This window comes from Lepus europaeus, chromosome X, assembly GCF_033115175.1.
Source record: "Lepus europaeus isolate LE1 chromosome X, mLepTim1.pri, whole genome shotgun sequence".
NCBI lineage: Eukaryota > Metazoa > Chordata > Mammalia > Lagomorpha > Leporidae > Lepus > Lepus europaeus.
The window spans coordinates 68,839,786-68,866,899 of record NC_084850.1 but is presented as its reverse complement, the minus strand read 5'-3'; the positions used below and the strand labels follow the sequence as shown (position 1 = coordinate 68,866,899).

Sequence of the window (27,114 nt, the reverse complement as noted above, 5' to 3'; positions counted from 1 at the left end):
CTGGATCAGAAATGGGACTCTAACCGGCTCTCAGATATGGGAAGCTGGCATCACAAGAGGCAGCCTAACCCACTGTGCCACAGTGCTGGCTCGTTATTTATGACTATTTGAGTACATTCTTTTCTGCAATGCCTGTTCAAGTCTTCTCCCATTTTTTTCATTAAATTGTCTTTTTCCTATTGCTTTATAAGAGTTCTTTGTAAATTATAGTTTCAAACTTTTTCTGGGTGTATCTACTACAAAATGATATCATACTTAGCAATCAGTAATTTTACTCTTTCAATGACTTTTTTATGAACTTTTTTTATCTACAGAAGTCTGATTTATTAATGTTGTACTTAATAGTTAAGACTTTTAACATATTGTTTAAGAGGTCTTTAACTACCATAATATGCCACCTTTCACATTTAGATTTGCAATCAATCTACTATTGATTTTTGTCAGTGGTGTAAGGTAAAGATCAAGATACAATAACAGTATATGTTCATTTGTGTCTGGCTTGTTGCCTCACTACTTTTTCGTGTCCTATATGTATCAGGTGTTTCTCTACTTTCTATTAACCTTTATTTGTCTATATGCCTCTCTTTGTCAAAAACCACTGTCTTAGATAATGTAGATTTATGTTGTCTTGATACTCAGTAGTATAAGTTAACTAACATTTTCTCCTTCAAAATTAACTTGACTTCCCTTAGTTTCTTGAATTCCCATACAATTTTTAAAGTCAGCTTGTCAATTTCTACAAAAACAGCCCTGCTGGAATTTTTATTTGAATTGCATTCAATCAATAGAGCAATCTGAGGAAAACTAACATCTTTTAAAAATTGGATCTGCCACGCTATGAGTGTGACACAATTTTCCATTCATTAAAGATTTTCCTAATTTCTACAAAAATATTTTGGAGTTTTCTATTTAAAGATCTTGCATTTATTTCATATATTTTGGGGAAAGGCATTTGATTTGTATGCTTTTGAAAGTGTCACATTGCTTTGGTTATTTTTCAAGAGATGTTCCATATAATTTATTCATATCCTCTAGAGTTAGGAAAACTCTTCACATACATATGAGAGAAGTTTTTCCTCAGTATCTGAGAATTTATTCCAAGATTCCCCATAGATATAAAAATTCACACTAAAGTCCTTTAAATAAAATATCATATTATTTAGATATAATCTACACAAGTCCTCCCATATATTTTAAATCAACTCTAGATAACTTACAATTTCTAATAAACTATGTAAATAGTTGTTATACTATATTGTCTTGTGAATAATATATAAAAGTCTGTGTATGTTCACTACAGATGCCAGCTTTTAAAGATATTTTTGCTCTGTAGTTGCTTGGTTGTGCAGATATGGAACCCAGGGATATGGAGGGCCAACTCTTCAGATACACAGACATAGTGTATAACATTAGTTCAACAACTTAAATCAACAGTGAAAAGAAAAATACAGAAAGACAACTTCTACAGTTCAAAAGGAGCTACTCCCCTTCTCAGTGAGAAAAAAAAAAAAAAACTTCACTAGACTTAAGCTCCTATTTAGACAGGAAAAAGACTACAGCATTAAATCTCTTGCCATCCCTGCCCAACAGAGAACAAATTTCTTTCTCTTTTTTAGAGATTTATTTATTTATTTTTGAGGTAGAGTTACAGAGAGAGAGAGACAGACAGAGAGAGAGAAAGGTCTTCCATCCTCTGGTTCACCCCCCAAATGGCCGCAATGGCTGGAGCTGGGACATTCCAAACCCAGGAGCCAGGAGTTTCTTCTGGGTCTCCTATTTGGGTTCAGGGGCCCAAGCACTTAGGCCATCTTCTATTGCTTTCCCAGGACATAGCAGAGAGCTGGATTGGAAGAGGAGCAGCTAGGACATGAGCCGATGTCCCAGGGATCCGACACATTCAGTGGAGGCTTAACCTACTACAACACAGCCGGCCCCCAGAGAGTTTATTTTTATGCTTCACCCATGAGACGATCACATGATCCGACCATTTAGAACAAATTCCCAATCACTGCTTCCACAGTAAGAGGAATAGCTTAACTGCACAAGCCAGAAATAAACTATCTAAATACAGGAAAAAGGAAAGCTTAAGTTCTACTGGGGCTTGAAATTCCCTAAAGAGAGCAAGAAAAGTGCCATAAGGTGCACTTCCTAAGCAACACAGTTTACTTTGTTTCATTAAAAGATTCACAATGGACTTTCTTTAGATTTCCAAAACTGTTAATGTGTTAATTTTCAAATATGCTTTTAAATGCTGCTTATATAAACAAGATGAATGAATTTACTTTGTCTATATAAGTCTTTATATTTAAAGTGATTTTCTTGTAAACAACTTATAATTGCCTTGTTTTTTAATCCAATCTCTCATCTTTTAATTTTTTTGCTAAAGAATTATTTATTTATTTGAAAGGCAGAGCTACAGAGAGAAGCATGGGCATAGAGAGAGATTTTCCATCCACTGGTTCACTCCTCATGGCCGTAATAGCTGGGACTGGGCCAGGTCAAAGTTAGGAACATGGATCTCCATCCAGGTCTCTCATGTGGGTGGCAGGGGTGTAAATACTTGGGCTATCTTACACTGCTTTCCCAGGCACATTACCAGGGAGCTGGATTGGAAGTGGAGCAGCCGGGACTTGAACTGGCACCCATATGGGATGCTGGCATTGTAGGCGGGAACTTTACCTGATATGTCACAACTCTGGCCCTGCCTATCTTTTCTTGCATGCTGTCTACTTTATCCACTATAGCCCTTAGCAGATTAATAATAGTTGTTTTAAGTTCCCAGTCTGATAATAACATTATCCCTACCATATCTAAGCCCTGGTTCTGATGATGACCTTATGTTTTCAAACTCTGGTAACTAGGCCTTTAGTGATGTGATTCGAACGTTTCAGGTGAGGGGAACTGATCTATAATCCCATGATTAGATTTCAATCTGTTAATAAGACAGTACCTCTGGACTGTGAATTGACAATGGACTTTTCGGTTTTCTTGTTCATTTTGTTTGCTTTTGATCCCCTCACCAGGCAGTTAAAGTGAACTTCAGTTGGGGATTTCCTTTATTCCATGTGCAAGACTAGAGCCAGAAAGAATTAGTATTTCCTTTCCCCCGACCTCCCATCATTGAAGCACTGATAAAATTCCAGTCATTTAGGCTCTGGCAAAATAATTTTTGCTGAGGGCAGACCTTGTTAAGAACAAAAAATTCTGATATGTCAAAACAGTTAATTTTCTCCTCCCTTCTGTAAGTGTTCACTGTGAGAATCTTGTAGACTTCCATGAGGTAAAACTGACAAAATTGTGGAGGCACTTCCTTACCAAGTGAGAGCGTCTCCATGGAGTTTTTCTCTCAGACTTGTCCACACTGAGCCTTCAGCATTTTTTCCATTATGGTTCAAGTTTCTTAACCCTAGCACTGATTCTCATGGAGGCTGATACTCAGGAGTTTTTAGTCTGATAAGTTGTGATTCTCTGTATTTCCTTGTTAGTCTCTCCAATTCAGGAGGCAACAGTGTTCCCTATGACGTCATTTCTCTTGCAAATATAAGAAGAGTTGGTAATTTTTCAGGTTGTTCAGCTTTTTATGTTTTTGCTAGGAAGGAGTAGTGTCTTCCAAGGTTCTTCGATATTGCGGTCTTTATTCTGAATATTTGAAATTAATTTAAAAGAGTGGTATTGATTTTAGTATTCTTCTCCTATGTTCAGAAATTTTGCTGGGTTCACTTATTAAGTTTAATAGTTAATCTGTAGAATGACTTAAATGTTCAATGTACACAATTCTGTCACATGAGGACAATGGTGGTTTCCCTTATTATTTTCCCACCTTATGCATTTCCTTTCTTTCTAAAATGATTTAGTAATTTATTTAAAAGTCAGAGCATCCAAAATAGGAGGAGGAGAAAGATATATCCCATGTACTGGTTTATTCCCCCAAGTGGCCCAACAGCCAGAGATGAGCCAGGCCAAATCCAGGGGGCAGGAACTCCATCTGGATCTCACACATTGGAGGCAGGGTCTCAAGTACTCCAGCCATAATCTGCTGCTTCCCAGGTGCATTAAATGAAACCCCTGGACAAAAACCAGCACCCAGATAAGGGATGTGGGATGTGAGCCTCCTATTGCAACGCAATGACTGACCATATGCATGCATTTCCTTTATTTTTCTAATCTCACTACACATGCTTAGGTCTCTAGTGCAAGGTGAAATGGAAATGGCTGGCGCTGTGCTGCAGCGGGTGAAAGCCCAGGCCTGAAGCACCAGCATCCCATATGGGCGTCTGTTCGAGTCCAGGCTGCTCCTCTTCCAATCCAGCTCTCTGCTGTGGCCTGGGAAGGCACTGGAAGATGGCCCAAATCCTTGGGCCCCTGCACCAGTGTGGGAGACCCAGAAGAAGCTCCTGGCTCCTGGCTTCGGATAGGAGCAGCTCTGGCCATTGTGGCCATCTGGGGAGTGACCCAGCGGATGGAAGACCTCTCTCTGTGTCTCTACCTCTCTCTGTAACTCTGTCTTTCAAATAAATAAAATAAATCTTAAAAAAAAAAAAACAAAGTGAAATGGAAGCCATGGTGGGCAAATTTATCTCATTGATGATTTCATGAAAGAAAATTTAAAGTATCTTACCATTAAGAATATTTCCCATACTTTATTTGTAGACAATCTTTATCAAATAAAAAAATCTCCATTATTTTAAGTTTCCTAAGAGTTTTTATCCTGTATAGGTAATAAATTTCACAGAATGCTTTATCTGCATCTTTTCCGATGGCTGTGTAAAGCTTAGTCTTCACTCTTATACAGTGATTAATTATATTTATTGGTTTTCAAATGTTAAACTGACTTAGCATTCTCAAAATAAAGCTCTTGAGTTTGTGAGATATTATCTTTTTGTTTATAACTGAATTCAACTTGCTATTTTTAAAGATTGTTGCTTCTATGTTTATGAGAGATGTCTGTAAATTTTCTTTATTGTCATATTCTTATGAAGCCTGTATCAAAGTTAAAGGCCTTATACTATAATAATAACATTGTTATTATTATTATTAATAGTAACACTAGTTGGCAAGTATTTTACCTTTTTATGTTATCTTGTAGAATTATTTTGGAAAGAGTATTTTTGTAGGAATTTTTATAATTAATAGGATAAATTAAATGCAATGCTTCCAAAATATTAATGTGTATAAGAATATGCCAGGGGGAGGGGGAAGGTGGCAATATGGCACAGTGGGTTAAGCTACTGTCTGCAACACTAGCATCCCATATGCGCGCTCCTTGAGCCCTGACTGCTCCACTTCCGATTAGCATTCCTGCCAATGTGCTTGGAAAAGTGCTTGGCCCCTGTACTCATGTGGGAATCCTAGACAAAGTTCCTGGCTCCTGACTCCAGCCTGGCCCGGACCTAGCCCTTGCAGCCACTTTGGGAGTAAACCATCTCAAAAAATAAAACAAATATTTTTTTTAATAAAAGGATCCTCATGAGATACTCTTTAAAAAAAAAGAGATCTTGTTAAAATTCAGGTACTAAAATTCAGTAGGTTGGTTTGAGATTTGAGACTCCAACTCTCTAAAGAGATCTCTGGTTATGTCAACATTGCTGATGTAGGTATTACATTTAAGTAGCAAGATTTCAATTTAAATGGCATTTCCAATTTTCCATATCATTTAGAGTCAATTTTGATAAGTCATGGTTTCTTAGTATTTGTTTCATTTCATGTGTATTCTCAACTTTTGGCATTTAAGGAATAAAATATTATTATGAACAACTTGATGCAGATTCTCTAGCAGTGCTCCCCTTTTCATTTCTGATATTGTGTTTGTGTGCTGAATATTCTTTCTTTTGAAAAAAAATTGATCAGTGTTTATCATCATTATTACTTTCAAATAACAGAATTTGGGGTTTTGATCTCCTTTTTTTCTATTTCATTAATTTATGCATTTACCTTAATGTTGTTTTTCCTTCTATGTTTATTTTGTATTTAAATCCTAATCCTTCCCTAATTTATTGAGATGAATGCTTAAATCATTGATTTTCAGCCCTTCTTATCTATTGAATACATTTTGACAGCTATGAATCCTTTCTAAGTGGAAGTAAAACTGCCTATCACATATTTACTACATATTTTCACCATTTAGTTTAAATACTTTCAGACTCTTGTTGTGGTTTCTTCTCTCTGTCTTAAAATATTTCTTGCTTTAAAATCTATTTTGCATAGTATAACAATACCAAGGTTCTTAAAAATTTCTTTATATGCATTTATTTTTCTATCTTTTTACTTCAGTCTTACTGTCATTTTGTATTTAAACTGTCTTGTAAACTTTTTTTTAAAGATTTACTTTATTTATTTGAAAGACAGAGTTACAGAGAGAGGTAGAGACACACAGAGAGGTCTTCCATCTGCTGGGTCACTCCCCAGTTGTCTGCAACGGCCGGAGCTGCACCAATCCGAAGCCAGGAACCAGGAGATTCTTCCGGGTCTCCCACGTGGTGCAGGGGCCCAAGGACTCGGGCCATCTTCCAGTGCCTTCCCAGGCCACAGCAGAGAGCTGAATTGGAAGGGGAGCAGCCTGGACTCGAACCGGCGCCCATATGGGATGCTGGTGCTTCAGGCCAGGGCTTTAACCTGCTGAGCCACAGCGCTGGCCCTGTCTTGTAAACTTTTAAAAGTTACTTTTAAAATAGAAGTGTAGTCTGTTTTGGACTTCTAATTAAAGTTTTTAGTGTATTTATATTTCATGAATTACCAATATATTGGGGATTTTATGTACTATATTACTATTTGCTTTCTATTTATAACACACATATTGTTTCTCATCCTCTTTTTGTTGTCCTCTTTTGGGTTCATCATTTTTAATTGTTTTATTTTCTTTCTCCATTATATTTTAAATTATAAACCCCTTTAATATTACATCCTACAACATGGGACCTTGATTCAAAAATAATAATAACCAAGAATGTGAAAACATTTTAACTCTATTTAGCCTCTTTTTCCCTTTCATGGTATTTGCAATATATTATAATTTCATTTATTTTGGGGGTCCCACAATATTATTGTTTAGTAGAATCATTATTCATTTATATTTTATGCACATCTTCATCTCTTCTATCTGTTCATTCTTTCTTAAATCTCTGTGCTTCCATCAGGAATCAACAACTTTCTGCAAAAAGAACTCAATTAGTATTTCTTTTTTTCTTGTCTGCTGATGAAATCTCTTAGTTTTATTTTTGTTGAAGATGCAATGGGGATTACACTGATTAAAAGCTGAGCTTCAGGGCTGGTGCTGCTGTGTAGCTGGTAAAGCCACTGCCTGCGGTGCTGGCATCACATATGGGCGCTGGTTCATGTCCCAGCTGCTCCACTTCCGATCCAGCTCCCTGGAAATACGCCTGGGAAAGCAGTGTAAGTTGACCCAAGTGCTTGGGCCCTGGCACCCGTTTGTGAGACCTGGAAGAAACTCCTGGCTCCTGGCTTCGAATTGGCCCAGCTCCGGCCATTGCAGGCAATTGGGGAGTGAAACCAGTGGATGAAAGATCTCTCTCTCTCTCTCTCTCTCTCTCTCTCTCTCTCTCTGCCTCTCTGTAACTCTGCCTTTCAAATAATTAAATAAATCTTTTTTTAAAAAAATAAAAGCAGTGAGCTTCAGTTTGGGAGAGAACTTTCCTTCTGGCTTATCTGTAAACCTAGCATGTAGCCCATCATTGGTGTCAACTGAATATGTGGTTGGCAAAGAATCTTTTTATTTTCACTTAGCTATATAAAACTAATAAAACCTCTAGTCAGCTTTTCATTATCCAATTTTACTTAGCCATTCAGCTTCTTGGTCACCCAAGAAGATAAATATCTAACAGGATAAAAGCAGTGCCAAATATGAGGTTCATTACTCTTAGATTCCCTTCTCTATGGAAAGTGAGACTCTAAACTCCATCTTGCCTATATCTTTGATTTCCTAAAACAGAAAAGCTTATTTTATTTTGCTTCATCTAGATTTTGATTTTTGTGGTGGAATGATTGGTGTAGTAAAAATGTAGAGTAATCCTGCTAGAAGTAGCAGACTAATTTTGAGGATTTTCATAATATGTAGAATTTCCTATGGCCTTTTTGCCATAGTAAAATAGGAGTGGTAGTGACCAAGTTGAGAAGTGGCCCTTTAGAACAATGAACCACATCTGCATATTAATAAAGAAAATAGACTTTAGTTATGCTTATTCTTCCTGGTTTTCTCATTATATTCATCCTTACTGGACAAAGAAATTTCAGCCAGCAAACAGGCTGAATGAGTAACTGAAGAACTCAAGATTGGGAATTATTATATCCAAGCTTTAGAACAGTGCTTAGCAACTAGTAAATACTAAGTAAATATTAACTTACTTAATATTATAGAATATTTCTACATGCAACCAAGCTTTGAACTAATTTCCAATAAACAAATATAATTCACATGGACACAATGTCAGTGACAATGAATACTGGCTCAAGGCTTCCTGGTATGTTTAATTGCAACTAAATATTTATTGGACTACTTATTATGTACAGACACTATGTTGAACAATCTTAGTAGATATTGAGGTATATTCAACGTAAAGACGAAATTAAAATCTAAACATTATTCAATTAAATATCTTATGATTCTTCTAAAGTCTGAGGGAAAGAATTCCATTCATTTTTATCTCCTCTATGTATCTTCAGAAGGTAGATACTCAAATGATTATTAAATTAAAATTTACACCAGGTTGTTTTTTTTTTCATTTCCAATTCTCTTTATATACAGGAGATCACTTCAGTATATAATTAGCAAAGACCTCATCAGTCTGCGCCCACACAGAAACGCAAAGTATAAAAATACTGTTTCAGTATAGTCATAGCATCACTTGGCTTTAGACGACACATTAGGGACAGATCCCACATGGGGTGTAAGTACACAGTGACTCCTGTTGCTGACTTAACAATTTGACACTCCTGTTCATGGCGTCAGTAATCTCCCTAGGCTCTAGTCATGAGTTGCCAGGGCTGTGGAAGCCTTTAGAGTTCGCTGACTTTGATCTTATTCCGATAGGGTCATAGTCAAAGTGGAAGTTCTCTCCTCCCTTCGGAGAAGGGTACCTCCTTCTTTGATGGCCCCGTTCTTTCCACTGGGATCTCACTCACAGAGATCATTCATTTAGGTCTTTTCTTTTTTTCCATGATATCTTGGCTTTCCATGCCTGCTATACTCTCATGGGCTCTTCAGCCAGATCTGAATGCCTTGAGGGCTGATTCTGAGGCCAGAGTGTTGTTTAGGACATCTGCCATCCTATGAGTCTGCTGTGTATCCCACTTCCCATGTTGGATCTTTCTCTCCCTTTTTGATTCTATCAGTTAGTATTAGCAGATACTTGTCTTGTTTGTGTGATCCCTTTGACTCTTAGACCTATCAGAGCTATCAATTGTGAGCTGAAATTGATCACTTGGACTAGTGCGATGGCATTGGTACATGCCATCTTGATGGGATTGTGTTGGAATCCCCTGGCACATTTCTAACTCCACCATTTGCGGCCAGTCCGATTGAGCATGTTCCAAATTGTTCATCTCCTCCCTCTCTTTTTCCACTCTTAGATTTAACAGGGATCACTTTTCAGTTAAAATTTAAACACCTAAGAATAATTGTGTGTTAATTACTGAGTTCAACCAATAGTACTAGAACAACAACAACAACAACAAATACTAAAAAGGATAAAGTATTACATTGTACATCTAAAGTCAGGACAGGAGCTGATCAGTTCATTGTTGCTTAAAGTGTCCATTTCACTTAACAGGTTTCCCCTTTGGCGCTCAGTTGTCACCGATCAGGGAAAACAAATGATATTTTTCTCTTTGGGACTGGCTTAATTCACTCAGCATGATGTTTTCCAGATTGCTCCATCTTGTTGCAAATGACTGGGTTATCTTTACCTAATATATACTAAACTGATCTTCTGTATACAAAGAGAATTGAAAATGAATCTTTACATGAATGGAAGGGGAAAGGGAGCGGGAAAGGGGAGGGTTGCGGGCGGGAGGGAAGTTATGGGAGGGGGGAAGCCATTGTAACCCATAAGCTATACTTTGGAAATTTATATTCATTAAATAAAAGTTTAATAAAAAAAAGAAAAAAGAATTAAAAAAAAATTAAAATTTACAAAGGATCATATATCAAATTCTATAAAATATGAGCTACATAGCAGTAAAAAAAATGAAATCCTATCATTTGCAAGAAAATGGATGCAACTGGAAATCATTATACTTAGTGAAATAAGCTAGTCCCTAAAAGATGAATACCGTATGTTCTCCCTGATCTGTGCTAACAGAGTGCCTAAAAGGTAATCTATAGAAGTGAAATTGACACTTTGAGATGCTATGATTTTGAACAGCCCTTGTCTCGACTGTTGAGGAACAGTTTTTTTCTTTGTACTATTTGTTGAACTCTTTACTTAGTGTAGAGTTAATCTTATATGTATAAAGTTAATTGAAAATAGATCTTTGTGAAAAATAAGAATGGGAATAGGAGAGGGAAGAAGGAAGAGGGTGGGATTGCTGGCAGGAGGGAGGGTAGGGCAGGAAGAATCACTACATTCCTAAATCTGTATATATGAAATTCATGAAGTTTGCATACCTTAAATAAAAGATTGCTAGGTGAAATAAATCAATCAATAAATTACAAAAGAAAGTAGTCACTTTTTTATTGCTGGCTGGCTGGATGGATGGATGAACTGAAATATAGAGTGACAGAGAGAGATGCATCTTACATCTACTGGTTCACTCACCAAATGCCCATAACAGCCAGGGCTAGGGCAGGCTGAAGGTAGGAGCCTGGATTCCATATAGGCCTCTCACATAGGGTCAGTAGCCCACGCACTTGAGCCATCATTTTCTGCCTCCTAAGATTATACTTAGCAAGAAGATGGTTCAGAGGCAGAGGTACTAGGACTTGAACTGGCACACCAATATGGCATGTGGTATCCTCAGTGGAGGCTAAACCTATTGTGCCACAATACCCTCCTCCCCAGGTAAGACACCTTACTGGTACTATAGGGGTCATATAAAGTGGAAGGATAACGTAATAGATTATTATGGGCTAAGCAGGACCTTGACTATTATTTTATCAAATATAGACAAGATTCACTAGAAAACAGTGACCATTTGAAGATTACTTATAGCATAATGGCAATTTTAGAACAATTCAGCAATGGTGGTCAATTCTGATAAAATAGGAAAGAGATTTGAGGTAAAAAAAAATCCATTTTGTGGCTACATAAATATTCTAACTATATATAAAAGAGTATGGATCTAAATTTCAGTGTTGGCCCTGGAAATGGTAAGGAAGAGACAGGTTATACAGATCCTATTGAAGATCAGTTTACAGGACTTGATGAATAAATGCATATAAGGATGGAGAACAGCACAACAAAATGATGTCTTACCTGCTCAGAGAAATGTTTCAACAATGTGATATGTTTAATGAGATGGTTTTTCATACTTGAAAATTCTGACATACAATCAAAGGGAGGCCTGCCAGGGAAGGATGACAAGATATTCCATCAATCTGAGTTTAATTGAACACTATATCTTTATACCTCAGGAAACTTAAAATTATAATCCATGATTTATAGAGCTTTAGATTTAAGAATGCCAAGGGTTAGCCAAATTCTACTGTCATAATATCAAAATTAGCAGAAATCTTATGTTGAAACTGATAAATATAATGATATTTCTTTAGGCCCCCAAAATTGGCAGGGTAGTAAGAGTATAATGAACAGTAATTATTCTTATTTTCAAATTACCATAAGAGGTGAAAGGCAGAATACATATTTTTTATATTGCTTCCTTTCTTTTAAATCCCATACTGTGCAAATGATTCTAAGAAAAGAAGAAGAAAGTAAAAGGAGCAGATACTGACTATATAATCCACAATAGGATTATCTATCTTTTGAAAAATACAGATCGGCTGTATCTGGTAATCCATTTTATTTGTCATAATGGAAAAAAGTGCTTTATTTATGATACTATAACTAATTGAAAATTTGGGGCTCTTTTTTTGTATAGATCTTAGGCTTCTGTGAAACCTATAATTACAAGCAGAAATTTGAACGAGGTAATAAAATCTACACAACTTTGCTGAAAAACTATCATAATTTTATCTGTGTTAATGATATTCCAAAATGGAAAAAAATTCAGAATCTTTTGTAAATTTTCAAGCCTTACTGTGATGAATCCATATTTACTCTCAAAAGGGAAATGAAGCTTTATTTTTAAGATTTAGCAAGAAAACTAATTTCAAAGTTCCTCCTCTAAAACCCTGAAATGATTGTAACCTCTGTTATTTGCATGAAATTACCATTTTCTGGATGTTTATTTTTAAAACACATAGCATGGGCAATGATTCAAATTACTTCTTATAGTTAAGCTAAAAAACTTATGTGCTAAAAGTATACTCTTCTGTAACTCTGGGAATTATGAGCACATAGGCAATAAAGGTTTCACTTGCCTTTTTAAAAATATACTTTTATTTATTTGAGAGGAAGAGTACTAGAGAGACAAATAGAGAAAGCTCCTATCTGCTCATTCACTCTCTAAATGCCTGGGATGTGGAAACTCAATCTAGGTCTCCCATGTAGTAGCAGGAACGCAAATACTTGAACCATAACCTGTCTGCCAGGGTGTGGATTAGCAAGAAGCTGGAATCAGGAGTGCAGTCAGGACTCAAACCCAGGCACCCTGATATGGGATGTGAATATCTTAACTGCCTGTGTCAAATGCTTGTCCCTCACATTCCTTTTTAAAGGTGGGGTCTTACCTGCATCTTCCTAGTCTCCTAATTTTCAACATAATGCATGCTCAATTTATGCTTCCTTACAGTAGAATCTGGGTTAATTATGTTTAGATAAAGGCATGAATTATTGTATTACTTCCCAAAAATTTTGTCAGAAATTCTCTCTACCACAAATTAGTAAGCCTCTTAGAATTCTAATGACTAGTGGAGATTTAGAATAATGAGAAAATTCATCTCAACAGACTAAAATTTCCATTTGGTACCATGTTTAAAATCTTTTTTTTTTTTTTTGACAAGCAGAGTGGACAGTGAGAGAGAGACAGAGAGAAAGGTCTTCCTTTGCCGTTGGTTCACCCTCCAATGGCCGCCACAGTAGGCGCGCTGTGGCCGGCGCACTGCGCTGATCCGATGGCAGGAGCCAGGTGCTTCTCCTGGTCTCCCATGGGGTGCAGGGACCAAGGACTTGGGCCATCCTCCACTGCACTCCCTGGCCACAGCAGAGAGCTGGCCTGGAAGAGGGGCAACTGGGACAGAATCAGTGCCCCGACCGGGACTAGAACCTGGTGTGCCGGCGCCGCAAGGCGGAGGATTAGCCTAGTGAGCCGTGGCGCCAGCCATGTTTAAAATCTTTTACAAGTCTATATCTTCCACAGTAAATTTTGAAATGTACGATAAGTTACTAATAAAGCAATACTGAAATGAAGTTCTATCATGCATATATGAATGTATAATACATGTAAAGTAAATCTTTTATACACTATAGTTCAGTTAAAAACTCAAGTAATTCATTATAAATACTAAACATTTTAGGAATATAAAAAAAGAGGATGAAACTTGTCATAGGAAAAGTTCAGAAACCAGATTTTTTCCTTTATTCGTGATGATATCTTGAATTGAATTACTAAATAAAGTTCAATTCTCAAAAATAGTAATTACCCACATTTCAGCATGTATCAATTGTCTGTGATTTTAAATTGCTGAATAGTTTTCATTTGTGTGGCTATGCTACATTTTATTTATTTACTAGCTGATGGATATTTGGATTGTTTCTGCTTTTTGGTTATTAATAACACTATCTGTGTATAAAATTTATTCCTCTATTATCAAGATGTCTAGATTTATAACCTCCTTTTTGATAAAGTTGAAATAATTTTTGGGCCTGAAATAAGATTTGATCAAACAAGGCTGAACTGGATCAAATAATAGCTTGAATCACAACTTGAGAAAAATTTAATAATAAGGCTAATAATGGGAAATTTTACATTTTAATAGCATCTTTCCAATATTTTGTATTAGAAACACAGAATTGAGGCCAATTTTAGGATAAACCACAAAATCATTTGCCTCAGTAGCATAATAATTCAATTTCAGAGAGAAAAGAATGGGGAATTCTTCTAATTGACAGTCTTACCAGATATTTGGTAAGGGGAAATTTAATTATTATATAAGAAATTCAGTTTTATTCAGTCCTAACCATTCTTAAAATTTGTATTACTACTTTCTCAGAAATAACATATAATTCAGAGACAACTTTCAAACCATGCATGTTCCTAGAAAGTTATCTTAAAATCAGAAGTGATTAAAGCTGAGGGATCCAAATGTATTGATGTGCTTAATAACAAGCACACTCAGTGTAAGACGTGACCTTGTGCTTTTTGATGAGTTTCATTAATAAAGTTTTTGGTGGGCAAAGATCATATTTAGAATGCTCGATGAGTCTTCAGCTTAGCAAAAAATGTTATTTAAGATTAGTAACTATTTTAGTTAAAAGATGCTAGTTCTTCACGAAGGACTATGAGATCATGTAATACTTTAAATAAAAATTTAACACCTTCAAAGAGAAAAGATTCTATTATGGAAAAAATTGCTATATTTGGAAGATGCTATATGCATTAATTTTGTATACCTTATTTCATTTCTGAAAGAGGGATTTAATTGATTGTCTTAAGGACAACTTACTATAAAATACTGCAGAAGCAATATAATTCCCCTTTAATTTAACTTAATTCCTTTGATGAGAGCAAAGATGTTCTCAAATTGTGGAATTTAGTGAAATTGTACCAAAAATACTTAACACTGACTTCATGAAGTGAATTTTACAATGAAGCTATTTGATAAAATAGAAAATCTAACACAAAGCTTCAAAAAGTTCATGGAAATGGAATTAAAATAAGTTTATTTTAGTGGAAAAAATTGAAATTCATGCTTTTTTCATAAAATGCATCCTCCTTGAATCTCTTGAAGACTTCTCATAGTGTGAATTATCAACTGTCACTGAAGTATATCCACTTAAGGTATTATATGAACTATATTCTTTTTGGGGTGGTTCTCTTTGTTGTCAATCCTCAGTCCTGTGGCTGTCTTTTCTATATGTCCAATATCCCTTTCCTTACTTGTATCCTTAAATTCAATGTATTCCACAGATCTCAATTATTTGCTCTCTGTGGTCTCTGAATTCCTTCTTTTCTTTCCTTTCCTTTCCTTTTCTTTCTTTTCTCTTTCTTTTTCTTTTTCTTTCCCTTCCTTCCTTCCTTCCTTCCTTCCTTCCTTCCTTCCTTCCTTCCTTCCTTCCTTCCTCTCTCTTCCTTCTTTCCTTCCTTCCTTCCTCCCTCCCTCCCTTCCCTCTCTCCTTCCTTCCTTTCTTTCTTTCTTTCTTTCTTTCTTTCTTTCTTTCTTTCTTTCTTTCTTTCTTTCTTTCTTTCCTCTCTCTCTCTTTCTGATTGCTATCAAATTGATGTTTCTAAGATGTTCAGAAGGAAAAGGATTAGAGGAACTACTGAATTTGTTACATTTCCTCTAATACTTGAAATGTCTTTGAACAAGTGATTAAGTCACTTCAATTTCTTTTTCATGTGAACAAATGGATTTGTCAATCAAGTATTAATTGCAAAAGGTAAAAATGGATCAATACAAAGTAGAAATAGCTGTAGAGAGAACTAACATGATATCCTTGTCTTATACTTCTCTTATTGCCCTTGAAAGCATACTTCCCTTACTGTCAAACTTCTCTTCTCTTTGGAATTTAACACCTATCAGAAGCAAAAAATCTGGGAATATGTATCCATATAATTTTGCACTTTTATGTAAAATTAAGAGGTTCTATAGTCTTTGATTAAACAATGATTGGGATATTGAAATACTAGTATTATCTAAGAGTTATTATGACAGTAAGATTAGAAATCATTAGCCTTTGATTCCATAGCCGTTCTTCAGTAACACAAGATTTTAAAATATGTGTTAAAAAATTTAATAACTTGGTGGCTGGCATTGTGGCACAGCCAGTTAATTAAGCTGTCATCTGTGATGCTGGCATCCCATTCTGGTTCACCACCGAGTCCTGGCTGCTCTGCTTCTAATCCAGCTCCCTGCTAATGACCTCGGAAAGCAGCTGAAGATGACCAAGGTGCTTGGGCCCCTGCCACCCACTTGTAGGAAGTTCCTGGCTCGTGGCTTTAGCTTGGCTCAGTCCTGGCTGTTATGGACATTTGGAGAATGAACCAGTGGATGAAAATCTTTCTCTTTGCCTCTCCCTTTCTCTCTGTCACACTGTTTTTCAAATAAAAATTTCAAAAAATTACTGTTTAAAAAATAAAATAATTTTTAAAAATTTAAAACTTAATCCCTAAGTTAATTAATATACAAAGGAAAAAAGGGGAAATTTTTGTAAAGAGTCCAAATTTGGTATTTTAGAACTTTGGTGAAACTGCTGTACATTCCTGAAGGACTATAGAAAAATAAGTGTTGTTTCAAATGTACCAGTGGATTTTGATCTTAAAGTAAAGCCAAAGCAAAACTTTGTAAAACAAACACTAGTTTTATAAAATCTATATTTTTCCATAAAATGCAGATGATCAAATACTGGTTCATTTAAAGAGAGTTGTATAACTATGTTGTATATCCTAGGGAAATATTCAGAGTATCAATAAGGTCTCTAATTTTTTATTTAAAAAATTTTATTAATATAAAGAGAATACATTTTATGTACTCCATAGATACAATTCTAAGGACTTTAAAGATCAGATATTGGGAGTTACCTTTCCAGAATGTTTAGTATCATCTTGACCATATTAATCAGTTCAAGAGTAGCTGTAAGAATGTTACCAGGTGGTTGTTCATTAATGCCATGTAGACTACGCGCCCTTCTTCTTTCCGATAGCATGACTATAACACGATCAATAGCGTGCTCAAGATCTTCGCATTGTTTTCTGAATCTGGTAGGCATCTTTTTGTCTTTCTGAAATTAAAGTGGGAATTTGGGGGAAAGAAATGAGGTAGCACTTTTCTAGCACACTATAAATATGGAATAGGTTCAACACCACTAACAGGTAACCAAAGTAATGATAGAGGGATGTGAAATTACCATCGATAACTTACTTATTATTTAGAAAATATTTCTGGTAATACTTATATTACTCATGGTAATCATTGATAAAAGGCATGAAACTAATAAGTTTCAGCCATGGGAATACTAGTTTCTGTAATTTTAGATTGTGCCGATAACTTTTCCCCTATAATTAGGACATACTAATTGTGTATTGTTAGTATATTTATCTCATTTCTGTTATAGATTATTTTTGGGGGAAATCCATATTATTTTGTATTTTGAGCAAGAATGTCTATAAAACTAAAAGCTGGGCCGGCGCTGTGGCTCACTTGGCTAATCCTCTGCCTGAGGTGCTGGGATCCCATATGGGCATCGGGTTCTAGTACCAGCTGCTCCTCTTCCAGTCAGCTCTTTGCTGTGACCCGGGAAGGCAGTGGAGGATGGCCCAAGTGCTTGGGCACCTGCACCCGCATGGGAGACCAGGAGGAAGCACCTGGCTCCTGGCTTCGGATCAGCGTATTTCCAGCTGTGGCGGCCATTTTGGGGGTGAACCAACGGAAGGAAGACCTTTCTCTCTGTCTCTCTCTCTCACTGTCTAATACTATCTGTCAAATAAAAAAAAGAACTAAGGGCTACAGAATGAGATCTTTTTTTTTTTTTCATTTTTCTCAGAGTCCTGGAAGCTAGGTATAGCCCTTTCTGAGAGCTGAAAATTAAAAAATGCATGAGCTGGCAGATTCTTAATTGGATACTGCTATTTAAAAATACATTTTAAATGTGATTGGAAATTCTCATTTAGATGTTTTCTCTTGGCATGAGCATGTGTACAAACACTGTAATTCCTCATATATTTTGTTCAGGGCCTCAAAAAATGGCTGGCAGAAATAACCACAGAATTGTAATAACTCCATATGGCCTCTTTAGAAAAATTAATTCCAATTTCCCTATGTAGTAATCAAAGAATAATCTGTAGTTCACTAAGTAGTGAGGAACTCTATTAAAAAGAACCTACCCTATTAGTCTTTGAAAGTCTAAAATACAATGATTTTTCAAAATGGGTTTTTCCCTGAGTCCAATAGAAAACTGTGTGAAAAATCATACCAGTATGATTGTTTTTAAGCCAGGTAACCACATGCACGTCTTATCAATGATCACTTCTTCATAACATAAAATGAATTGTGTGATATGTTCAAACAGGCACTCTTAGTAAGTCATTTTCAATATCACAAATCAATTAAAATAAACATTGTCGTCCAGATTTCTAATGTTTTGGTAGTATCCACCTCACACAAATAGGCTTTCATGGTTTGTTGACTGGTAAAGTAAAATGCATATTTGGATAATTGTACATCTTTAAATGAGATTTACATTATTAAAAAGAAAGTTACAGAGAATGAAGAATTCTACTTTTTCTGTTTTATAGATGTCAGAATGAAATTATTTATTAATGTTGATATTCAAGATATAAGCATTATCACGTATTTCTTGCCACCTTTTGTTTCTCAACATTCTCCAGCTTTCATTGATATAATCTAGGATTTTAGAAATTATCATCATTAACATTAAAATCAATTAATATTACTTATGTATAAACTTTGTCTTTTCAAGTGTTTTTCAAAATCTTGTGTTAACTTCATAATCATATTAACAGATTATTCTTGATAAATTTTGTTCTATAGTTTCATTGGTTATTGCCAGTTCTTTCATCATACAACTATCCTGTTGATGAGTTACTTATTTTTACCCATCTCTTGGTCAGCTGAAATATATCTCCAGTAATTCTAAAGGAAAACATATTTTCTGACCTTTGTAATCTTTAAAACGTTTTGCACTTGCAACTCTCATGAATGGTTTCCCTAGGTAATGTGATAAGGCATTAGTATATCTTTTCCTGGAAAAAGCATCCTCATGTTCAGTGCTCTTTCTCTCACATTATTAAATTTATTTGTCCCTAGAGTGATAAGGAAGAATGGGACTTTTCTTTCCATACTATTGAATATGTGGTGAAATGGAAAGATTCTAAATTTGGTGTGAGATCTAAGATTGCTCAAATCAAACATTTCAGAGTCTTAGAAATTTTTATCTTGAACATTTAGATATTAATTCATGTTTTATCATGCATAGGATTCTTAAAAATGTCAAATGTTTTAAAAATAAGATGAATTATTATTAATATATTTGTAATTCATGTATGTTATTAAAACACAATATTTTAGGTATTCTTACACATCAGATTCTAAATGGTGGACAATGTCTCTATATTATTAAGGAAACTTCAAAGAAATTAAACATCGAGTCCCTCTGAGATGCTAAGTAAATTTGGATTGACTTTTCTAATGAAATCCTATCTTTTGCAACAAAATGGATGCAACTGGAACCCAACATACTTGGTGAAATAAGTCAGTCCCAAAAAGACAAATACCATATGTTTTTCCTGATCTGTAATAACTGAGTACAAAAAATGTAATGTATAAGAATGAAATTGACATTTTGAGATTCAATGATTGTTTACAGCGCTGGTCTCCACTGTTAAGGAACAGTGTTTTTTATTTTCTTCTTCCTACTATTTGTTGAACTCTTTATTTAGTGTAAGGTTAATTTTGTGAATATAAAATAGACTGAAAGTAGATCATTATAAAAATTAAGATAGGGAATAAGGGGAAGGAGAAGGAAGGGTGGGAGCATGGGTTTGAGGGAAGGTAGTGTGGGAAGTATCACTGTTTTTCTAAAGCTGTATATATGAAATACATGAAATTTGTATACCTTAAATTAAATTTAAAAAATAAAAATAAACAATTAAATACTGTTTTTGGTTGATATATTACAAGACCTCCTTTAAAGAGTGCGAAATCATATTAATTTTTAAATAATTTTTCAGACAGCAAAACATTTTTTCAGTAAATCCAAATCATCTAGGTCAAGTAAGTTACAATTGAGCAATGTTTAGAATTTGGAAATGAAAGCCCATGAATAACAATGGTAATTAATTTAGTGTGGTTAACAAAATGTACATAATGCCATTTAAGTTGTAAAAGAGAAGGTCTTCCTGATATTTTAAAAAGTCATATCTATTAACATACTAATATGAAGTTACTGTTTATTAGTTATATTTAGTTGATGAAGATGTCCAAGAGAAGTGTTTCTCAAATGAAAGTGTTCGTAGAGCTAATCATAGAGTCTATGCAGGTCTCAAAGTACAAGTGGGAGTGATACTGTGGAGCAAATGATATGAGGCCAAATATGCACTACAAAAGGAAACTGATATAGTTATGAGAATTAATGTAAATGAGGAGACATATAAAAAGAGCCTATAGAGAAGACATAGGATAAGAGAAGTCAAGTGGCTGATAAAGAATATCTGCTAATCATAGTCTTAAAAATGTTATTCAGGAAATGTTCATATGCTGTATATAAAAATCTCTGTAATTAGACAGAGATGCATTATTTTAGGAGTAAACTATCAGAATAATAATATCACTTAATAAATATTAGTATTGAGAGTTGCGCATTTAAACTAAATGTGGAGAAGAAAGGGGTAGAGGCCTAAGTACAATAGAGAACTTTTCCGATCATAATGAAAGATCAGATTATGGGAGTCTAGAATTTCTATAGCAAATAGCTTTTTATTTTAAAAAGCTGGCTGGTTTTGAGAGGCTAAAGTTATTATAAAGGTGTAATTTAAGAGATATTTTTAAACTGGCTTCTCTGTTCTGTACTGAAAGTTAAGGAGAAAATTGATCAATGGTGGATTACAAAGATTGCATTTTGATTTTGCACAGATAGTACAGGAAATTAGAATTAGTTTTGGTAGGACATATAGCATAATGGTAAGATGCCGCTTCAGACACTGGCATCTCATATTGGAGTGCCTGGGTTTGAGTCCCAGCTGCACTTCCAATTTCAACTTCCTGCTAATGAGCTCCCTGGGAGGCAGCAGGTGATGGCTCAAGTACTTGGTCCTCTGCTAAGCACCTGGGAGACCTGGTTGAATTCCTGGATACTGGCTATGTTCTAGCCCAGCCTCTATTATTGTGGGCATTTGGGGAGTGAATTAGTGGATGGAAGATTCTCTCTCTCTCTCTCTCTCTCTCTCTCTCTCTCAGTCTGTGTGTTTGTGTGTGTCTGATTTTCAAATAAATTATTTAAAATTTCTAATAAATTATTTTAAAAGCTTTATTTCTTTATCTGAAATTGGGGGTAGAGGTGGGAAGAGACCCTAATGGTTCAACAGCAGGGCTGGACCAGGACAAAGTCAGAAGCCAGGAGCTCCAATTGGTCTTTTACGCGAGTTGATGAAATCCAAACACTTGGACTATCATCTGATGCCTCCCAGGCACATAAACAGGAAGCTGGATGAGAAGCAGAAGCATGATTTGATCCCATACAATCTGACATGTGATGCTGGCTAACACAACCAGTGGCTTAACCTGCTGTGCTGCAAGATCTGAGAACTGAATTGCACTGGATAGAGAACAACAGGTTATAGAAATATTATGGGAAAGACAAGGCTCTAATTTAGTATTCAAAAATAAGTAAGAGAAACAGTTCATTTTCCATTGCTTCATAATGTCTACACAATTATTGGTTAGATCTCATCTTAGACATAAAAATAAAATTAAGGTTTATAGTACATGCATTGTAACATCTCATGCACACTCAAGTTTTCCATAAATTCCAAGACTGTAAATTAGTAGACTAAATTGCATTAGTTGCATTCACAAAAGCAACTATATGCACATATAGATCCTAGTGGAAAGAACGGACCATCAAAGAAGGAGATACCTTTCTCTGAAGGGAGGAGAGGACTTCCACTTTGACTATGGCCTTGTCTAAATAAGGCCAGAGTTTGTGAACTCAAGAGGCTTGCATAGCTTTGGCAGCTCATGACAAGAGCCTCGGGTGATTACTGACATCATAAATAAGAGTGTCACTTGTTAAATCAACAACAGGAGTCACTGTGCACTTACTCCCCATGTAGGATCTCTGCCCTTAATGTGTTGTATTATGTGAATTAACAGTATAACTAGTACTCAAACAGCACCTTATACTTTGTGTTTCTGTGTGGGGGCAAACTGTTGAAATCTTTACTTAATATATACTAAGTTGATGTTCTGTATATAAAGGTAATTAAAAATGAATCTTAACGAATAATGGGATGGGAGAGGGAGTAGGAGATGGGATGGTTTGCAGGTTGGAGGGTGGATATTGGGGGAAGACAGCTATAATCCAAAATTTGTACTTTTGAAATTTATATTTACTAAATAAAAGTTTTCTTAAAAAAAGAAATGTCTAGCTTATTTCATTTAGAGATGAAAAATGTCCATGGTATTCTATAGGATATTATTCTGAATCCAAGTTATTGTCCTTTTAAAGGGGGTAAAATTAATTCTGGTCAGAAAAGATAGTAATAGGTGTTTATTATAAATGCAATTTTAGTTACTCAACCAATTTTGAGCGTCAAATATTTACCAGTTATTGTGTAATACTGTAATAATTTTGACAGAATGGCTTCTGACATTGTATGGGTTATATTCAAGTAGAGGAAATACACAATATAGCAGAAACCAAATAGTGATTTCATGATATTTAAAAAAAAAACTATATTCACATATATTCTTCTTTCAGCAAGTTTCCTAAAGTGTTTACCACAAAGCAAAATTCTACATTAAAACACTGTCCAATTCTATATACTCAAAGAAATACTAATTTAATAAAAACACTCCCATTTTGAATGTTTTCTTTTTTTGAATCACTATTCCCAGTAAAGCAGCCTTTTCACACAGCTCAAAATAACACTACCTTGCCATTAGAGAAAAGAACTGAGGTCAAGGAAATTTTCTTATGGAGATAATTGATACCACTCTTAGAGATGAAAGAATTACATTTTGCCAGTGGCTACATTTTTATAAAAACTGTTTTCATCTGCTGAAATATGAATGTTTGTGTCCCTTCAAATTTTATATATTGGAATCCTAATGCCCAACGTAATTGTATTAGGAGATAAGGCCATTGTAAGGCAGATTAGGTTATGAGAGTGGAATCCTCATTAATGGGATCAGTGCTCTTAAAAAACAGATCCCAAAGAGATCTCCTTTTTCTTTCCACATGGTGAAGAAACAGTGAACAAACGATTAACTGTGAAAAAGCAGGACTTCACAAGCAACTGATCTGCTGTCTCCAGAACAGTGAGAGGTAAAAATCTGTTGTTTAGAATCAACAAGTTTATGACATTTTGTTATAGCGGACAAAACAGTCTGGGGTATTGAGGGAGAGAGAGAGAGAGAGAGAGACAGAGAGAGAGAGAGAGGAGAAAGAGAAGAGATGCTAATAACTGAATTTCTGAAAATGTCCTGAGAATATGCTTATTTTATGCCTATTTAGCCTTCTCCTTCAAAGTATCACTATTTAAGCAAGTAATTCTAACTCAACTCAAAGTCTTGAATATATTAAATTGTGTACCTGAACCCTGACTCCGAAGTGTGAAAGGGCAAACTTGCAAAAGAAAACAAGTCTACTAAATGACAATATATTTTCATAAGATAATTCATCCTAATAAAGAAAGAAGCCTTTCTCAGAATATAGAGTGAATCATGCAGATCATATTTTTATACTAACAATGACACCAAATACCCTAGTAATGTTTTTGTTCACTTTTAAAATCCTCTTTTAAAGAATAAATGTATTTTTACTTTGTAAAGGAATACTAAAAGTATTAATGTTAATGAAGGTTGTTGAAAACCATTACAATGGTGTAGCACAAAGACTAACAGTGAGAAATAGCTGCATCCCTCTGAACAATAACTTTATTAACAATAGATAATGTTCAATATAGGTCAGCCTTTCAGAATGACTAATTTTATAACTACATTTATTTATTTATTTATTGTAAAGATTTATTTATATATTTGAAAGTCAGAGTTACACAGAGAGAGGAGAGGCAGAGAGAGAGAGAGAGAGAGAGAGAGAGAGAGAGAGAGACAGGTCTTCCATCCGATGATTCACTCCCCAATTGGCCGCAACGGCCAGAGATGTGCTGATCCGAAGCCAAGAGCCAGGAGCTTCTTCCAGGTCTCTCCTCTGGGTGCAGGGGCCCAAGAACTTGGGCCATCTTCTACTGCTTTCCCAGGCCATAGCAGAGAGCTGGATTGGAAGAGGAGCAGCCGGGACTCAAACTGGCGCCCAAATGGGATGCCGGTGCTTCAGGCCAGGGCGTTAACCCAGTGTGTCACAGTGCTGGCCCCACACTACATTTATCAATTTAGTTCCCTAATACTAAAATAGTGATGTGGGATGTTATTCCTACAAACATAGCACAGGTGGAAATATATGCATGAATAGTTGATGTGTTTGAAAAGATGATGGTTCACATGAATAAATACAGCATCTGAATAGTGCACTCCACTATATTTTTAAGTATACTTTTCAAGAATTTATCATCTATATTATATTTTTCTATAATATATTAATATATTTCTCTAATACATTAAGAATCTCTATTGTTTACAAAAAATGATACAACTGATTATAAAACTTCTATAGTAATTTTTCCTCCAAAGATAGTTTATGAACATAAAAAAAAGAAGACAGATTACACTCAAAATGTTTGTCTATTGGCAACACAGCCTTCACAAGTGTCAGAAGACTAAACTTATCATGGCAATCTTGAGCTGCTAGCTACTAAGTGATTTTAAATGCAATGACACAATTCTATCTCCAAATAAAATAGAGCATAAGAAAACTACCTATTTAACAGTAAAATAGTGCTTCAATAAGAGATATTAAAAGCTCTTTCATTTCATTATGGGCATAGAGAAAGAAAAATAAAGTTGTTTTCCATTCACATAGGTGATAAATTACAGCAAGCAAAGAACTCTAATGGTAAGACTTCACGAATTTCAACAATCCCTGTCACAACATGCATGAAAAGGGCAACAAGTGAGGCGACAATTGAGCTGAAGAGATTGCACCGAAACAAGCTGACCTAAAGGAGAGAACCAACTTCAGATGTTAAAATTAAGAGTACAGCCTTGCTATTTTTCAAGTCTACTTATGAAGGAGTGTTTTTGGCAGTTGTTTTTAGATGAACGTTTGCATATGATCACAATTTGGCTTCCAGTAAAAGCTCAATGGCACAGTTATGATATTATAGCATTGAACATTTTATTTCAAGGTGTTTTTCAAATTAAAAATGGCCTGTATTACTGAGTAATAAGTTATCAAATGCTAGGTCAGTGGCATGTGCAATTGGATGTGATTGCTAAGTGCCTATTGTCTCCATCTCATGGTCTAACAGATAGAAAAGTGATTTTAGAAGACTGGTAAATCAATTTGTCTATTTTAATGCCTGTTAACTGGCAGGAAATTAATGGAAAAGGCATAAGTGCCTTAACTCAAAGCTATGCAGATGCTATTTAACTTAACAACGGGTTTATGTCACAATAAACATAGAATAAATTGAAAAACATAAATGAAAAAATGCATATTGAACACCATATTTTAGCCTAGCGTAGCTTAAGTGTGCTCAGAACACTTAAATTAGCCTATGGTTGGGCAAAATAATTTAATTCAAAAATCCTGTTTTATAATAAAGTATTAAACATCTCATGTAACTTAATGCAGTATACTGTAGAGTCGAATATCACTTGTTTGTCACCATGATTGTTCAGCTGAATGGGAGAAGCAGTATGCTGCAACTGCCCAGGATCATATTGTGTTACCTAGGGAAAAATTTAAATTGGAAGTTTGAAGTACAGTTTTTACTGAATATAGATAGATAGATAGATAGATCAATAGATAGATAGATTTCACAACATCATAAAGTTGAAAAAAATTAATGTCAAATCATAATAAATTGGTGGCTATCTGTATTCTTTCTTTTTTTTGCATTTGTTTTTTTTTTAAATTAAACTTTTATTTAATGAATATAAATTTCCAGTGTACAGCTTATGGGTTACAATGGCTTCCCCCTCCCAAAACTTCCCTCACACCTGCAACCCTCCCCTTTCCTGCTCCCTCTCCCCTTCCAATCACATCATGATTCATTTTCAATTCTCTTTATATACAGAAGATCAGTTTAGTATATATTAGGTAACGATTTCAACAGTTTGCCGCCATATAGCAACACATAGTGAAAAAAAAATACTGTTGGAGTACTAGTTATAGCATTAAATAAGAGTGTACAGCACATTAAAGACAGAGATCCTACATAATATTTTTTTAAAAAAATTAATTTTCTATGCCATTTCCAATTTAACACCAGGTTTTTTTTTTCATTTCCAATTATCTTTATATACAGAAGATCGATTCAGTATATAATTAGTAAAGATCACATCAGTTTGTACCCACGCAGAAACACAAAGTGTAAATATACTGTTTCAGTACTAGTTATAGCATCACTGCACATTAGATAACACATTAAGGACAGAACCCACATGGGATGTAAGTACACAGTGACTCCTGTTGCTGACTTAACAATTTGACACTCCTGTTCATGGCGTCAGTAATCTCCCTAGGCTCTAGTCATGAGTTGCCAGGGCTATGGAAGCCTTTAGAGTTCGCTGACTTTGATCTTATTGCGATAGGGTCATAGTCAAAGTGGAAGTTCTCTCCTCCCTTCGGAGAAAGGTACTTCCTTCTTTGATGGCCCCGTTCTTTCCACTGGGATCTCACTCACAGAGATCTTTCATTTAGGTCTTCTTCTTCTTTTTTCTTTTCCATGGTATCTTGGCTTTCCAAGCCCAGAATACTCTCATGGGCTCTTCCGCCAGATCCGAATGCCTTAAGGGCTGATTCTGAGGCCAGAGTGTTGTTTAGGACGCCTGCCATTCTATGAGTCTGCTGTGCATCCCATTTCCCATGTTGGATCTTTCTCTCTCTTTTTGATTCTATCAGTTAGTATTAGCAGACACTTGTCTTGTTTGTGTGATCCCTTTGATTCTTAGACCTATCAGAGCCATTGGTTGTGAACTGAAATTAATCACTTGGACTAGTGAGATGGCATTGGTACATGCCACCT

General features: G+C 35.3%; 1 protein-coding gene across 1 annotated transcript in view; it reads right to left on the bottom strand.

Annotated features, from left to right (window-relative positions):
- Positions 1-27,114, bottom strand: part of LOC133752666 (uncharacterized) — a 381,981-nt gene that overhangs the window by 329,374 nt on the left and 25,493 nt on the right. Inside the window, exons 4-5 of the mRNA XM_062183055.1 lie at positions 16,810-17,009; positions 11,427-11,514 (exon numbers count right to left, since the gene is read on the bottom strand). Coding sequence (XP_062039039.1) covers positions 11,427-11,514; positions 16,810-17,009 — 288 coding nt within the window. The remainder of the gene's footprint in view (positions 1-11,426; positions 11,515-16,809; positions 17,010-27,114) is intronic.